At 63.9% G+C, this 14,773-nt stretch overlaps 1 protein-coding gene across 1 annotated transcript in view; it reads right to left on the bottom strand.

Moving 5' to 3' along the window:
- Positions 1–14,773, bottom strand: part of LOC128139055 (dedicator of cytokinesis protein 2-like) — an 82,882-nt gene that overhangs the window by 1,835 nt on the left and 66,274 nt on the right. The window contains 22 exon segments of the mRNA XM_052780981.1: positions 112–262; positions 730–815; positions 1,169–1,306; positions 1,431–1,514; positions 1,634–1,810; positions 3,158–3,244; positions 3,500–3,584; positions 3,687–3,768; positions 3,956–4,097; positions 6,264–6,368; positions 6,498–6,587; positions 7,173–7,292; positions 7,370–7,460; positions 7,693–7,733; positions 8,033–8,189; positions 8,754–8,839; positions 10,216–10,364; positions 11,219–11,277; positions 11,509–11,609; positions 11,736–11,814; positions 12,468–12,562; positions 12,853–12,951. Coding sequence (XP_052636941.1) covers positions 112–262; positions 730–815; positions 1,169–1,306; positions 1,431–1,514; positions 1,634–1,810; positions 3,158–3,244; positions 3,500–3,584; positions 3,687–3,768; positions 3,956–4,097; positions 6,264–6,368; positions 6,498–6,587; positions 7,173–7,292; positions 7,370–7,460; positions 7,693–7,733; positions 8,033–8,189; positions 8,754–8,839; positions 10,216–10,364; positions 11,219–11,277; positions 11,509–11,609; positions 11,736–11,814; positions 12,468–12,562; positions 12,853–12,951 — 2,304 coding nt within the window.

The following is a 14,773-nucleotide window of genomic DNA, read 5'->3' as shown; positions in this document are numbered from 1 at the left end:
GACCTGGTGCTGCCGGCTGGGCCAGGGGCTCTGGGTACAGCAGGACACCCGGGAGAGCACGAGTGGGGCCCCGGGGAGGAGGGGAGGTACCAGGGCTGTGCTAAGCATCACCTTGGGCTCTGGCAGCTCCGAGATGGACTGACGCAGGTCCTGCCGCCGGTACCCAAAGAAGGTGCTGGAGCGGTTTTCCTTGCGCTCGTTCCTGCGGTCCTCGCTCTCGGTGGTGCGAGGGGCAGGCTTTGGGGTCGGGGGTGCTTCCGTGCTGTGGAGCAACTGTGGCTGGTGAGGGGCAGGCGGGCAGCAGGGGGAATGGGGAGCAGGGCTACGCCATGGGCTGGCCGGACCATGGCCAGGAGCGGCCTCCCTCAGCGAGGCACCATCTCCAGCAGAGCTCAGCAGTGGGTGCTTAGGGGGGACAAGCTGGCAAGACAAGTGTGGATGGCTCAGGTGACAGCAGTGTCCAGGTGAGCCTGGGAGCTGCACATGGGGTGTCTCTGCTCCATGCCCCCCCACGGGGACAGGACCACCGTGGTGGCATGGCAGGATGGACCCCTGAGATGTGACTTCGCATAAAGGGAAGCGGGGGGGGGCAGTGGGCTGGGGAGGTGGGAGAGAAGTGTCTGGGGTGGAGGAGAGTGAGGATGGCTCAGTGGTGCAGGGCCAGCGAGAAGGGGTGAGGGCAGAGAGAGGGGGCGGCTTAGGGCCAGTGCTCCCCACCACAGCACTTGCCTGTCTCCAGCATGGCTCAGCCGCTCCCAGTCGGATCCCCAGGCCATGGACCGAGGTCGTCCACTCCGCCGATCCTCGAAGCAGACCTGAGAGCACAGGGAGCCTGAGGGAGAGCCAGGAGGGATGAGAGTGCAGAGCCTCCCCTCTCCTTCCCTTGGCTCAGCCAGGGCCAGCAGTGCCCTCTGCCCGGTCCTGGTTTTGTGCCAGTACCAGCCACCCCACAGCAGTGCTGTCCCCCCCCACCCAGGGCAGGCATCGACCCCAAGGTCCCCCATGCACAGTGCCCCTCACCCTGTTGCTGCTGCAGCTGTGGCCCTGTCAAGCTGTTCCCTGCTGCCTCAGACCTGCGCTAGCTTGTCCAGTGTCATCCCAGGGGCGCAACGCACCACCCATGCAGCCCCAGCTGTGCCTACACCATGCTCACCACCCTGGCACTCACCATCTCCCGCACCCCGTACTGGCTTTCCACCTTTGCCCGCAGCTGCACGAAGCACTGCTCCATGCGCTCATGGAAGGGCCGCAGGTCCTCCGTCACCTTCCGTCCGTGGATCCGGATCCCCTCTGCCAGCAGCGGGGTCTGTGGGAGAACAGGGATGGGTCTGCCTGGGCTTGTGGGGCTCCCCAGGGACAGGGATGCTGGGCACTTGGCACCCCAGGGCAGCTGTCCCCTCCAGCCACTGGAGGGATGCTGCGGGCTGTACCTGCCAGGCGATGAGGTCCTTCAGCTTCTCAATGTTCCCCTTATCCTCAGGATGCTCCTGCAGGTAGGACTCCTGGAAAAAGGCCTGCAACGACCCCCCCTCTCAGTCCCGCTGTCCGCTGTCCCCCCCCAGGCAGGGGCTGGAGCAAAGCAGTGCCTGAGAGTGCCTGTGCCGGACCAGGCACAGCACCCACGTGTCCTCACCGTCTCGTACTTGGCGAAGCCACCCATGACAGCAGGGTCTACGATGCCGTTGAGCAGCATGGAGAGTGGGTTGACAGGCAGGCTGGGGTCATTCTGGTGCCGGTTGATCTCGCTCATAATTTTCTCATTTGTTTTCATCATGGTCTCGATGGCGTTTTCCAGGGGGGAGATGATGGTCTGCGCCCAGGGAGGGAGGGAAGGTCAGCAGCCAGCTGACCCAGCAACCTGCCCGTCCTGGTTAGGTCCGGCAGGGTGGTCTCTCCCTGGCCCTGCAGGAGGGAGGCCCCGGGATTGCACATCTCACCCCACACAGCCCCTCAGACCCCTGGCACCAGCTGCCTGGAGCTGAGCCGAGGGCTCACTGCGGAAGCACTGGAAGTGCTGGTCCCTGGCTCCAAGCACAGGCTGCCGGCAGGGTTAGTCCTGCAGGCAAGAGAGGCTGCAGGCCAGGTGACGGACATGCGGCAGCAGTGAGCTTATGGGAAACCCTGGTAAATGTTGTCACGGGGCAGGGGGGCAGCTGTGCAACAGCAGCATGCACAGCTCAAGCCCCGCAGCAGACACGCATGTGTGGCAGCACTCGTGCAGCCGTACAGTCCCTGCGTGCTGCAGCACAGCTGTCCTGTAACAGCCCAGCTAGGGCATTTCACGTGTCTTCATTGCTGCAGCACCTGAAACACCCTGGGCTTTGGCCAAGCACCTCCCTCTGACAGAGGCGTAAAACCCACGCGCGGAGCTGTTGTCAGCAGTGCCAGAAGTAGCAGCGGTCTGCTGAAACTCCTCCAGCGCCTCTGCTGCTCCCTGCACTTGGTCAGTCTCCTGCTTCCCACGGAGATGTGCATCCCGGTGGATGATCCACACAAACCAGTCCCTGTCACTGGATTGATGCTATCGGCACCAGCCGACAGAGGCTGTCGGTGCCCTGAGTGCCGGGGGGTCTCTGTGCCCAGTGTCAGCAGAGAAACCCTTCCCCATGGCCTGGGGACATGGCCTGGGACAGTGTTCCCACGCAGCAGTGGCCCAAGATCAGCCCTGGAGCTGGGACAGTGGGGGCCAAGGCGATGCCAAAAGTGGGGGGTTATCCCCCGCTGCTCAGCAGGGGTGGTAGCTGGGCTCTGTGCTTGCAGAGAAAGGGGTCATGCTCACACCCCGCTCTGCAGGCGGAGAACGCACGTGGGAGCTGGGTCCGTTCTGCCGCAGGCACTGCCCTGGCCACGCACCTGAGGAACCACAGGGGCATGGGAGCGAGCTGGGAGTCATGGGGTTTGGGGGCTCAAGCACTGGGTGGGCTGGATTGGATTTGCACTGAGAGCAGAGCCTGATGGGGTGCGGGGACCGGGGCAGGGGCTTGGCCGGGGCACCAGGCGGGACATGCTCCCTGCAGCCTAGCTGGAGCTGCTTGAGCTTGGGAAGCCTGGAGGGGGCTGGGGGCAGCGTGCCCACCTGGATTTGGGGTTTATGATGCTGCTCGGGGAAGGGATGCCCTGGGAGGGCCCCGCTCCCCCCACCCCCCCCCCTCCTCACCGTGGTGGTGGAGGTCACCGCAAACCAGCGCAGGATGCCGGGCAGGGGGTAGGCTGTTACGAAGGTTGTCCGCTCGATCCACATGGTCTGTGGGGAGGGCAGCAGTCATCCTGCCACCCTGCTCTCCATCACCCTGGGACACCCCTGGCTGCCCCGTGGGGCAGGGGGCTCCCACCTCCCCTTCCCATGGGCATGGGACCACCACCTTCCCCATCCCGGGACTGGGGGACCCCCCTGTATCTCCTACATACCCCTTCCCCTGGACACCTGGCTCACAGGGCCCCCCCCAGCTCTCCCCATCCTGCCCAGCTGGGGGTCCCAGCAGCCCCCACCAGTACTCACTGCAAATTCATTATCTGGGTCCTTTGGGCCTTTCTTGAAGGGCCGTGAGTAGCTGAACTTCTGGACGTGGTTGGCTTTATAGAAACTGCAGGGGAGGGAAGGGGCAGAGCGTGGGAGAGGTGCCCCTGTAGCGTTCCCTCCCACACGGAGCAGAGCAGGTACACCCCGTCCATGCCGGGGCACTCACTTAGTGATCTGCTCTGGGATGCTCCGGTCCTTGAACCGGACCTTGGCTTCCTCCACTGGCTGCACAGTGAAACACTGGATATCTGTGGGAGTGAAGGAGCCACGGGTGCACACCACGGGGGACGGGGGGCTGCGGGGGAGAGGAACCCCAGGGCCCAGAGCGGGGAGAGCCCCAGGGGTACGTGGGGAGGTGCTGCAGGACCCACGTGGGGGGCGATGGCACAGGGAATTTGCCGCCCTCCCAGCCCCATCCCCACACTCGGAGGATACACTGGCCGGGGGAGCTGGTGATGTCCTCGCCAGGTGGAGACGTGCTCTTCAGTTTCTCGGCGTTGGGGAAGGGGTTCAGCAGCCGCATCTCGAAGTCCTCACGACGCTCATACTCCTTGCCCCGGTAAATGAAGATCTTGTTCTGTGGGGGAGGAAGGTGGCAGCCCGTCCCAGCATGCTGCGGAGCGGGGCTGCGGAGCCCTTGGCCCCATGCTTCAGCTGCAGCAAGCCCTGGTGCATTAGGGGTGCAGGTGCTGACAAGGCTGGGTCCTTAGCCAAGCGGGAGAGACCCCCCTCTCAAAAAAAATATTTCTCCAAACCCAGCAACTGCAAGAAAAAGGAATTAAAGGGTGGGCTGGCTTGGGCAGCCAGGGGTCTGGAGTGAAGCTCTTTAGCTGGGCACACAGCAACTGGGGTCTGCAGTCAGTGGATACAGAAACCCACCCAGGAGATAGCAAGGAGTCCTTGAAACCCACTGTGACCTCTGTGAAAATGATGCCGCCCTCTCTGTGGCCATAAGAGCAGGGTAGGAAAATAAGGACGAACACTTTGGATGGAAGAAGCCCGCCAAGCATGCCAACTTATATCTGAGTGGATTAAAAACCTAAGGAATGTAGTAGGAGTGAATGGGGGTGAAACACTTTGCTCTCATCCAGAAAGACGAGCCCTGCCCTCACGGGTGGATGCCAGGAACCTGTTTGCCAGCACAGGAAAAGGGAGAGGTGCTGAGCAAGCCCCTGCCTACAGCACCGCCCTGCAGGGATGGGGAGAGGGTCGGTGGGGAGAGGGTCGGTGGGGCTCCCGCAGTGACCCTGGAGGTACCTGAATCTGTTCCTAAAGAGCACAGTTAGCACAGACCCATCTCTGCACTACAGGTAAGATACAACACGCATCTGCCTCTGCAGCCCAGATACAACACGGTGCAGACACAGGTATCTGTGCACCACAATCATGAAACAGCACAGGTACAGCCACGCACCAGGGATGGAGCAGATCCTGCCTCATCATGGGACAGCCTGGCAGAGATACGACGTGTCTGTGTGCCAAGGACACAGTCCAGGAGCCCCTTCATCGTGTGTTACAGAGAACCACGACCTTCCATGCCTTGCTTTTCTTCCCTAAGTCTGTCTCCAGCTGTTTGTAAATAGTGACCATAACCCCGGCACTGCTAGAGTGAAGCTGCTGGTTTCACTTGACAGTTGCCAACGCCTTCCAGCGAGCAGGGACGGAGATGGCAGGCACAGAGGCGAGCACTGAGCACCTCTGGGCACAGAGCTCGGGGAGGGTGCCCACCAGCAAAGTCAAACCCGCCTGGACCTGGCACTACCCATGCCAGAAGAGCGCAGGCATGGCCGGGCGCCTGTGGGCAGGGGCATGGAGGAGAAGAGCTTCGGGACGGAGCCTGCCTGGCTGCGCCACTTGTCCTTGGAGGAGGCTCAACGGGACGAGCTGCTGCCTTAGGGGCAGAGTGCGTGGCACGTGTGGGGAAGAGGAGCATCCTCCCCAGGTGCTGGTGGAGCCGGATGGCACCCTGGGGCCACGGTCATGCCTGCTGCCCAGCTGGCACGTGGCCTGGGCAGAATTGGCAGCGCACCTGAAGCAAGAGCTGCTAATGTGCGACATTTCATTAGTTCATTCGTAAGAAGGAGGCAGGGCTGGGGGATCCACTGCACGCACAACCTTCCCTGCCGCTGGAGCACGGGCTGAGACCTGGAGGGGCAGCACTGGAGCCACCGCTCCGCCGGTGCTCCCAGAAGGTTCCCGAGAAGGTAACAGGAATCTGGAGGAGTGGTGGCTCCTCGACTGCTGCTGGGGCTGTGGCTTCCCACTTAGTGCTTTTCACCTGTGGCCAAGTTCCTGTCCTGACCCTTGCAAATCCCTGTCCCAAAAGCAGCATGCCTGAACAGCCTGGCCTCGCAGACCCCGTGCTGCACCCCACAGCGAGCCGGGGCCAGGCTGTCTGCCAGCAGGCGCTGAGCTCCCCGCTGTGCCCTGCTCACCCCATCCCTGGGGACACCCGCGTCCCGGCAGGCAGGGACTCCGCATGCTGCCAGACCTCCTCCGGTTCTCCCAGTTGGGGATAGCCTGGCCGGAGCACTCAGCCCTGGGGACCCAGTGGTCACCACCATCCTGGTGAGGGGTCCCAGCCCTAGGGATTGGGGTCACCACCACGGCTCGGCTCACGGGATGCCACCCCGAGACGGCCGCAGCTGCGAGGTTTGGCCTGGGCGCTGGTGCCGTCCCGGGCAGGTGCAGCGTGCCGGCTGCTGGCGTGGCGCTGGCCTCGGGGCAGCCGGGAGCTGCTTACCCGGAGGAAGGTGGGGAATCCTTGCCCATAGTAGCCCACGGCGAAGTAGTCCGGGCTGGGTCGCAGGACCTTCAGGATCTTCTCGTAGAACTTGGCTTCCCGCTGCTGCAGGGGAAGATGGGCAGGAGTGGGGATGGGACGGGAGCCCTGCAGACCCCCTGTCCCACCCCATGGTTCATGATGCCCCAGCCTGCTCTGCCAGCAGCCGCCCCCCCAGCCTGGCCGGGGACTCACCAGGATGTCACTCAGCATTTCGTAGTCGAAGACTTCGCTCTCGTACTGCTCTGCCAGCTCCTTGCAGATGTGGATGGCCTCCTCCCACATCTGCAGAAGACGAGGCCAGGGCAGGGGCCCCGTGGTGCGGGGTGAGCTGGGGCGAACTGGGGGGCTTCAAGAGGAGACCAGCCCCGTCTGCAGAAGCACCCGCACCCCTGCTCCTCAGTGAGGAGGGGAGGGCTCTCCCCGTGTGGGCTGGTGGTCTGGCTGGGTGCTGGGGGACAGCAGCAGGACTTGGCTTCCCACCATCTCTGGCACCTGAGCCCCCCCAGCCCAGGCAAGCCCCTCTCCTATAGTGTCCCAGCTGCTGGCCCCCAGGCAGTACGAGGGCTGGGGGCTGAGGCTGGGCTGGGACGGGATGAGAAAGGACGCGATGGGACAGGACGGGATGGGATGGGGGAAAGGACAGCTGCGGCAGCTGGGTGGCTGTGGGGTGAACCGTCCAGCCCGGGCTCACCGCAGGACAGCCCCAGCCCCACCACAGCAGTGGGGAGGGTGGGTGGGCTGTGCTGAGGCTGGGGGCTCGGAGCAGGAGGCAGCGGTGGCCGGGGAGCCGGGCTTGCTGTGAGACTGCCCAGCTCCTGCCGGCTGGGTGGGCTGAGGGGGGCTGCCGGGGCGCACGGCCGTGCTCACCTTGCCCTGGTCGAAGTAGTCGATGATCTGGTTGTAGAGAGCCTCCTTCAGCTGGCGTTGGGTGTGCAGGCTGGGGCTGTGCAAGCCCTGCATGGGGGCTGTGTTCGCCTCGTCCGACCACTGTGCAGAGGCAGAGGCAGCCTGTCACGCCGAGCCCCTGTGGCCCCCCACGTCCCCCACAGCCCCCCGTGCCCCACCTTGAGGAGCCGGGCATGCAGCAGCAGGGTGTAGGCTCCCTCTGTGTAGTTCTCGTAGCTGACGTGCAAATCCTTCAGCTTGTACAGGTACCTGGGAGCGGGGCAAGATGCCCAGCACGGCTCAGGGTCCGGCCCGTGCTCCCCGAATGGGGCATCGTCCCCCACTGCCAGCTGGGTGGGGGGCAGAGCCCCCAGCGCCCTGCCCCTCCGGCCACTCCACCATCCCCATCCCACGTGCCTGGGATCAGAGCGGCGGAGGAAGCTCGGGGCCCTGGGACCCCTCACCCCAAGGCGATGCCGGTTTCCCCGGGGAGACCCCTCACCTGATGTACATGGCCTGGCGGTCGATCTCCTTGTAGAAGTTCTGGGGAAGAGCAGACGAGGCTGTTTGAGTGGCCCCAGGAGAGGGCACATGCTGCAGCCCCCCCCGACTCCCGTGCCTTGCTCTGGGTCACCCTCCCCATGCAGGGACTGGGCTGCCCGTGGCAGCGGGGAGCTGCCCAGTGCCCACCAGCAAGCACCTCCCAGGGGACTCCGGGTCTGGCACTGTGTGCACCCCATCTCTGCTGTGCCAGGGACACCACAGCCCCAGGGGGACCTGGAGGGATGCGGGGCTGAGCCCTGCTGGCCCCGGGGAGCTGGGGGCATGGGGCAGGCGCCCACCAGAAGGTTGACGGTGCAGCTCATGCTGTAGGTTTTGTTCTCATCATTCATAACAGCCCGGTAGTCGAGGAGCCGCTCCAGGAGCCCGGTCACCAGCGCGACAAAGTTCTCCCCAGGCTTGGCCAGCTCAGGGTGTCTCCTGCAGCAGCTAAGCAGGCTGGGGAGGAGAGGAGGTCACGGGTCTCACTGCATGCTCAGCTCCACAACGCTCCAACCACTGCCCTGGCTCAGCTCCCCTGAGGTGCAGGGAGTTGCGGGGGGTGCCAGCCCCCTCGCCTCCCCCAAAAAAAAGGAAGAAAAAGCAACACCTGGTCTGCAGCAAAACAGAGCAAGCCCCGTGCTAACGCCTACCAGGCACATGAGGGATGGGGAAGAGACCTGACAGCTCCACCCGCCCTGCACACGAATCTGTGATGGGCACCACGGGGCAGGAGGAAAACCGGGGCAGGGCAGGGGTAATAATTCCTGGGGCAGGGGCATGGCCGGGGGCAGGCAGGGGCAGGCTGGCCAGGGCAGCAGTGGTGTGCAAGGGGCACATGATGCTGCTCAGGCAGCAGCATTCCTCCTCTCAGGTCCCGCTCCCGCCGAGAGGCACGCTCTGGGTCAGAGCACAGCATGAGGAGGAGCGGGATGGCCGAGATTCAGCTGGGGCGGGAGGATGGTAGACAGCAAAGGGTCGTGCCCTGGAGAGAAGGTTGCGGGGATGTCACTGCACACTCACATGCTCTCAAAAAGCTGCTTGTACTGCTCATCTCCCCGGCCGCCCTCCACCTCGCTGTCCAGCTTGCGCAGGATCTCATCCTCAAACTGCAGAGACGTGCATGAGCGCAGCCGAGGAGCCAAGGGTGGGCTGAGCTTGGGCCCAGGCTGCTGCGACTGCAGCCCCCCCGGGACATGGGGCCGCAGCACTGGGACAGGAGGGGCTGTGGGAGCTGGAGCCAGCTCAGGCTCCCGAACAGCCCCCAGGCTCAGCTGCTGCAGCCCCTTCCCCCAGGACTGCCCGGCACAGAGGGTCCTGTCCCCCCTCCCAGGCTGTACTGCTCCCTGGTGCCGATGGGTTCCTGCGCTGCCCCGGCACAGACAGGGCCCCATCCTGCTCTCTGGGTCCCTGACTTGCTTCCCAGTCCCCGTCCCACTCCTGCGCTAGCCTCACTGCCATCCCCCAGCAGCCCGGGCTCAGCTGACCCCGGGGGTCTCTGGGCAGTGCCCTGTGCCCCTTAAAGCCACGGCCTTCCCTGCCGGGGGTGGCAGAGCTGTGCCTGCCTGCAGCCCCCCATCTCCCAGCTGATGCTTAGCCTTCAGGTCCACGGGGTTTGTGCTCCGGCTGCAACCAACGGACCCAAAAGCCTGGGGGATCCTGCATGAGCATAGTATGGGATAAGGGGGGCCTGGACCAGATGTCTGATTGCCGGTCCACGCTGGTTCCCTCCAGGGTCTGCATATCCCAAATTCGGGGGTCCTTGTCCCCCTGGGCCAGGGGCACTGCCACGGCTGGCTCCTGAGCTGCAGACCCCCTTTGCTGCAACAGCTTGGGGACATTGCCTGCGAAGACCTCAGGTCCTCCGAGCCCAGCTGTGCCCACAGCTGTGCTCCTCCAGCGCAGCTCTCCTGTGGCTGCAGACCCATGTGCGAGCAAGGGGCTGGGGAAGGGGCTGCAGCAGGACCTGCATCACCCGCGGCTCCGAGGGCAGTCCCAGCCCCTCTCCTCCCATGGGACACCCCAACAGAGGGAAAGGCTTCCAGCTCAGAAGAGACAAATGCCACCTAATCAAAAACTGGAAAAGCCTTTGCGTGGAGACAACTCACAGCAACGAGGGAAGACAAGTGGAAATGCAGAGGCTTATGCAGACCTCCCCCCCTCCCGCTTTGTTCTTGTTTCCAGGCAGTGCCGGAACCGGCTGAGTGGGTGACGCCTGACCTGTCCCTGCTTGTCCCTGGGAAATCCTCTGCATCGCCCGGCAGCTCTCCCTGCTCCTCATGTCCCAGCCAGCTCCCTCGTCCCTGTCTCTTGTCCATCCCTGTCTCTTGTCCCTCCCTCCCGCAGCCCCACATCCCAGGACGAGAGAGGGGAGGCTAAGCATTGCCTCTACCCACCCCGAAAGGGACGGTGCACCCCGGGTGAGGAGCAGGATCCAGCTGCATAGGCCTCCTGCCACAGCCCAGCTGCAGCCCTGGGCACTCACCCGGCTGAAGCTCTTGGTCAGCTGGTACTCGCAGAGCATCATGTCGAAAAAGATGGGGATGGTGGACTTGCGCAGCTCCAGCTCCGGCACGAGCGTCATCTCCAGGATGGGGCCCACCATGCCCGGGATGAACTCGATCTTGTGATGGCCTGAGGAGGGCAGGGAAGGCTGGGGGGCCGAGGCTTCTGCAGCCTGCTCCCCAGGGCCAGACCTGGCCTGGGGCCCCGCAGCTGCAAACGGGCAGCAACGCGTGGAAGAGGAGGGGACGGTGCCAGCAAGAGCTCTGCATGCCTGGGGTAGGCAGCCGCGGCACAGCTGGAGCAATCCTCCGGGACAGCCATGCTGGCAGGCAGGTAATGCAGTATGGCCAGGACAGCACGGCAAACACTCAGCTATAGGAGCATCAGCTGGGGCTGTGCTGGTGTCCTGGAGGACCTGGCACATGCGAACAACCCACGAAGGAGCCTGCAGGCACCCGTCACTGCTCCACTGCTGCACTGCGGGTTGCCCCACACACTCCCTGCAGCTCCCTGCTCTCTGCTGGGGCATGGGGCAGAGACCGGAGATGCTGCGTCCTCCCTGCCTGCCTGGATGGCCCTGGGATGCTGCTGGCAGCATGACCCGCACCATACAGGGAAAACAAGGCAAGGCAGGAGCCCCCAGGATCGGGGAATGTGAAGGCAGGGCTGCAGGCAGATGCCAGCCCAGAGGGGGGAGGCTGCCTGCAGGGAGTGCGAGCTCACGACTGGTCACAGCGCCTGTGGGCTTGCACACCTGCAGATTTGCACATCCCACAGATTCCACATCCCATAGCATCCCACAGCTTGCACGCCTGCAGATTTGCACGCCTGCAGGCTCATACACCCTGCTCATGCCTGCAGGCTCCCATGCCCCACACCAGCAAAATCCCACTCCCCAGCACCCATTTTGGGGACAGTGCTGATGAATCCCAGCGTGCAAAGACTCGCCAAGCCTCCGCATTGCTGGCCACACTGCAGCTCACCTAGGTTGTACCACATGTCCCGAATGGAAGCTCCAATCGTGGCTCTCATGTCCCCATACCTGCTGGGACAGGTGTTGGTTAGCATCGCTCTGCAGTCCGGGGCACAGCATCCAGGCCAGGGGTGCAAGCACAGCCCAACCAGCTCATCCCAGAATCCCTGACCCCACAGCATGGCAGCAGGCTGGGGAAGGAACCTGAAGCCCAGCTGCAGAGCTCAGCCCTGAGGTGCTGCCTGCAGGCAGCCAGGCTGGGGGGGGGGGGGGGGGGCAGCGAGGGCAAGGCTGACTCACTTGGCCAGGATGCTGTTGCGCTTGGCCTGGGAGAAGTTCTCCAGCTGCAGGGAGTCCTGGGTGAGGAAAGCCACGGCCAGGTGGAAATAGTTGTTCCAAAGCTGCAGTGAAAACACGGGGATGAATGCCAGGCTGGGGGGGCAGGCAGCACCAAGGGCCAGGCTGGGTCCCCTCCCCCGCCCCCGCAGGGCACAGGCAGCCCCGGGGCTGGGGCAGCACCAGCTCACCTGCAGCTCGAAGCTGCTGTTGCTCAGGAACATCTGTGTCAACGTCGTGGCAAACTGGTTGATGGCGTGCAGGAACTCCCTGTGGGGTGAGCAGCCGCAGGGCACTGAGCGGAGGGCAGCCACGCTGCCGGCCCACCACCCACAGGCAGGGGCGAACGGCAGCGAGGGGAGAGCCGGGCTTGTGGCTCCCAGCAATGGCAAGGTGAGGAGCGATGGTGGGGGTCTGGCGGGGGCCAACCCTCGCAGTGCCCTGGGGCTGGGACTCGCAGTGTGCTCCTGACCGCATCCACACTCCAGCTGGTCCTTTCCACCCACTGTGGCGTGGCCGAGTGCTGCCTGGGTGCACCAGTCCTGCACGCCCGGCATCCCCGCCGTGCACAGACACCCAGGGTGGGAGGGATGGAGTGTCTGGCATCAGCTTTCTGCTGCCCCCCCGGGAGCCCCCCAAGCACACCGAGGGGGCTGCCGAGAGCAGCTCTGCCACCCGGCTCCCAGATGGGGCCAGACTGTCCCAGGACAGAGCAGGTAGTGTCTGGAGCTGCCTTGAGACAGTCCGAGCATGGATCCAGGGCTGTTTGAGCGGGGACTTGGAGGAGGCTAAGCTAGCCTTAGGCTGCCCGGCACAGCCGTGCTCCAGCGTCTGCGTGCCCCGTGCCCCAGCAATTACCCCCAGGTTCTCACATCCAGCCCCAATGTCTGCCCATGGGTCCCTCCCAGCCCAGAGGTCCTCACCGGTTTTGCACCATGTTCATCACCATCCAGTCAGAGGGGTACACCGTCTTGCCAATCAGGTCCTTGAAGAGGATGAAGATCTCCATGAGGAAGTCCTGCCGGTGAGGAGGAGATGTCAGGAGCTGAGCTTGACCACAGTGCCCTCCCGGGGTGATGCTGTGCTGAGCACCAGGGCTGGGAGCAGCCCTCGCCACCCGCCAGCGAGAGCTTCGCCTCTGTGGAGCCGGGATGTGGGCTGTGCCGGTGTCCAGAGCAGGTGGCACCAGTGCCAGGTGCAGGCAAGGCACTGGGACTGGTGGGATGCCCCAGCCGAGATGTGGGATGGAGAGGCAGGGAGGTGCCAGTGATGGAGGGCCCAGGTCTTGCTGTATGGGGCAGCACTCACCATCAGCTCGGGCCGGGAGGGGAACGCCTTGATGTAGGAGCTGTAGTGGTCCTCGTCCATCTGGCTCAGGATGGCAGCCATGCAGGCCACATAGTGACTCTGGAGGAGAGGGGCTGGTCAGGGCCCCACAGCTGGCACCACAGGGTGCACTGGGGCCCTGAGGGGCCGTGCGTCTGCCCATGTTCCTCCAGCCGGTCCGTACCCCAGAGCCCCAACTGCCCTGGGGGCCCCTCGCCCTCCGCCTGCCACTCCTCTGCTCTGCAGACCTCTCCTCCTGCCCCACTCAGCCCTGGCTCCTGCAGCCAGCCCTTCCTCTCCCCGCCCTGCCATGGTGCTGGGGAGGATGCAGACGTAACTATATAGCGCATTTGCTGTAGCATACATCTGTAATTTTTAAGGTAACTTAAAGCAATATGTGGATGTAAGTGTATTTTGAAAATGGCAAGCAGCTTCCTTCTGGAGGCCAATGCGTCTAGACTGCCTCTAATGAAGGGTCCCGAATTGAGCCATTAACTCCACTCCTGTTCTGGGTGCTCACGGCTTTGTTGCAAGATGAGCCCTGGCAGTGGGGCCCGGGGAGTTCCGCGGGAAGGGCTGCAGCACGCGGCAGGGGATTGCTGCGAGGAAGCACCGTGCCCCACGGCCAGCCCTGGCTGCCGTCCAGGGTGAAGGCAGGTTTGCAGGGAATTATCTTGTGAGAAGCAAATGAATAAAACCCCAACATCTCCCAGTCCTTTTAGCACCAAAGCGAAGCCACAGACCTGAGGCTTCCCTGCTGAACGCTGGCACGCAGCAGGACCAGCAGCACCTGCACGTAGGGAGGCAACGCAGGAACGCTACAGAGATCCTGCAGAGACACCCAGGTCGCTGGCTGCCTGCGGCTGCCTGCACGAGTCCAAGTGAGTACAGCTTGCCTGCAAAGCTAGAGGCGAGTCCCTCCTCAACGTGCAGCGTGGCCTGCTCCCAGGACTCGGCTGGGGAGCAGGGGATGCCCTGCCTGCAAGGGAGCAACCACTAAGCGCTGACAAAGCGGGGAAAGTGCCACAAATCCACCTATGTTCCCTAAGCGTCTGCGTGTGCGATGCCACGGAGTCCTGGTCTCAAGAGAGACCCCATGGTGGGAGCCGGGGTTGCCTTCCCCTCTTACAGAGCCTGGCTGTGCAGCCACACTCCTCACCGGGGCAGAGCAGGAGGAACCTTCGCCGAGGTGCTGGGGGGCCATTTCTCATGTACTAGCCAGGAGCGCACGTCACCCACCATCACCGCAGAGAGAAGCACTGCACGACCAGCACAGCGCCATGAGGAACCTGGGGCAAGGCAGGAAGGCAACAGGAGGAAACTTTTGCAGCAAGCCAGTGTGTTCTGGGGATTTGACGAGATTAGTTCAGTCATCTGGAAACAGCTGTTCTGGTGGCTGCTGGAATTAGATTCAGGTGAACTCCCTGCACCACCTGCTACACCTTCAAGGGAAGCTGTATTTACATTTAAATTACATTACTGGGAGTCACACAGCCAGGCACTGCTACACATACGGATGTGGTTTGTCCTGTGGATGGCATGTGCGTGGGGAACGGACCCAGCAGTAGGCCGGCACAGCGCATGGCCCCCAAACCCACTGGGTGGTCACAGACATGAGTGGTCCCCAGCCAAGCCACAGTCCCGCCGCCCAGCACCTCCCGGAGCCACCGCACCAGCTGCTGCAGCCCCAGCACGGCCGCAGCACAGCTGGGACACCCGGCACACGGCAGGGCCGCAGGCAGGACCGGCTAAAAGCTGGAGAACAGGGTCTGTGTTCTCCGGGGGATGCTGGACTCCTGCCTGCTGTCCCCCAGCTCGGGGACCCGTCACAGCCCCTGCTCGCTGCTGCGGCACGGCTCCTGCCGCCCTGCCTGGTGCCCACGGCCGCGCTGCCCACCGCCGC

The sequence above is a fragment of the Harpia harpyja genome, chromosome 2, assembly GCF_026419915.1.
Source record: "Harpia harpyja isolate bHarHar1 chromosome 2, bHarHar1 primary haplotype, whole genome shotgun sequence".
Lineage (NCBI taxonomy): Eukaryota > Metazoa > Chordata > Aves > Accipitriformes > Accipitridae > Harpia > Harpia harpyja.
The sequence above is the reverse complement of the archived record's forward strand: the minus strand, read 5'-3'. Positions and strand labels throughout refer to the sequence as shown.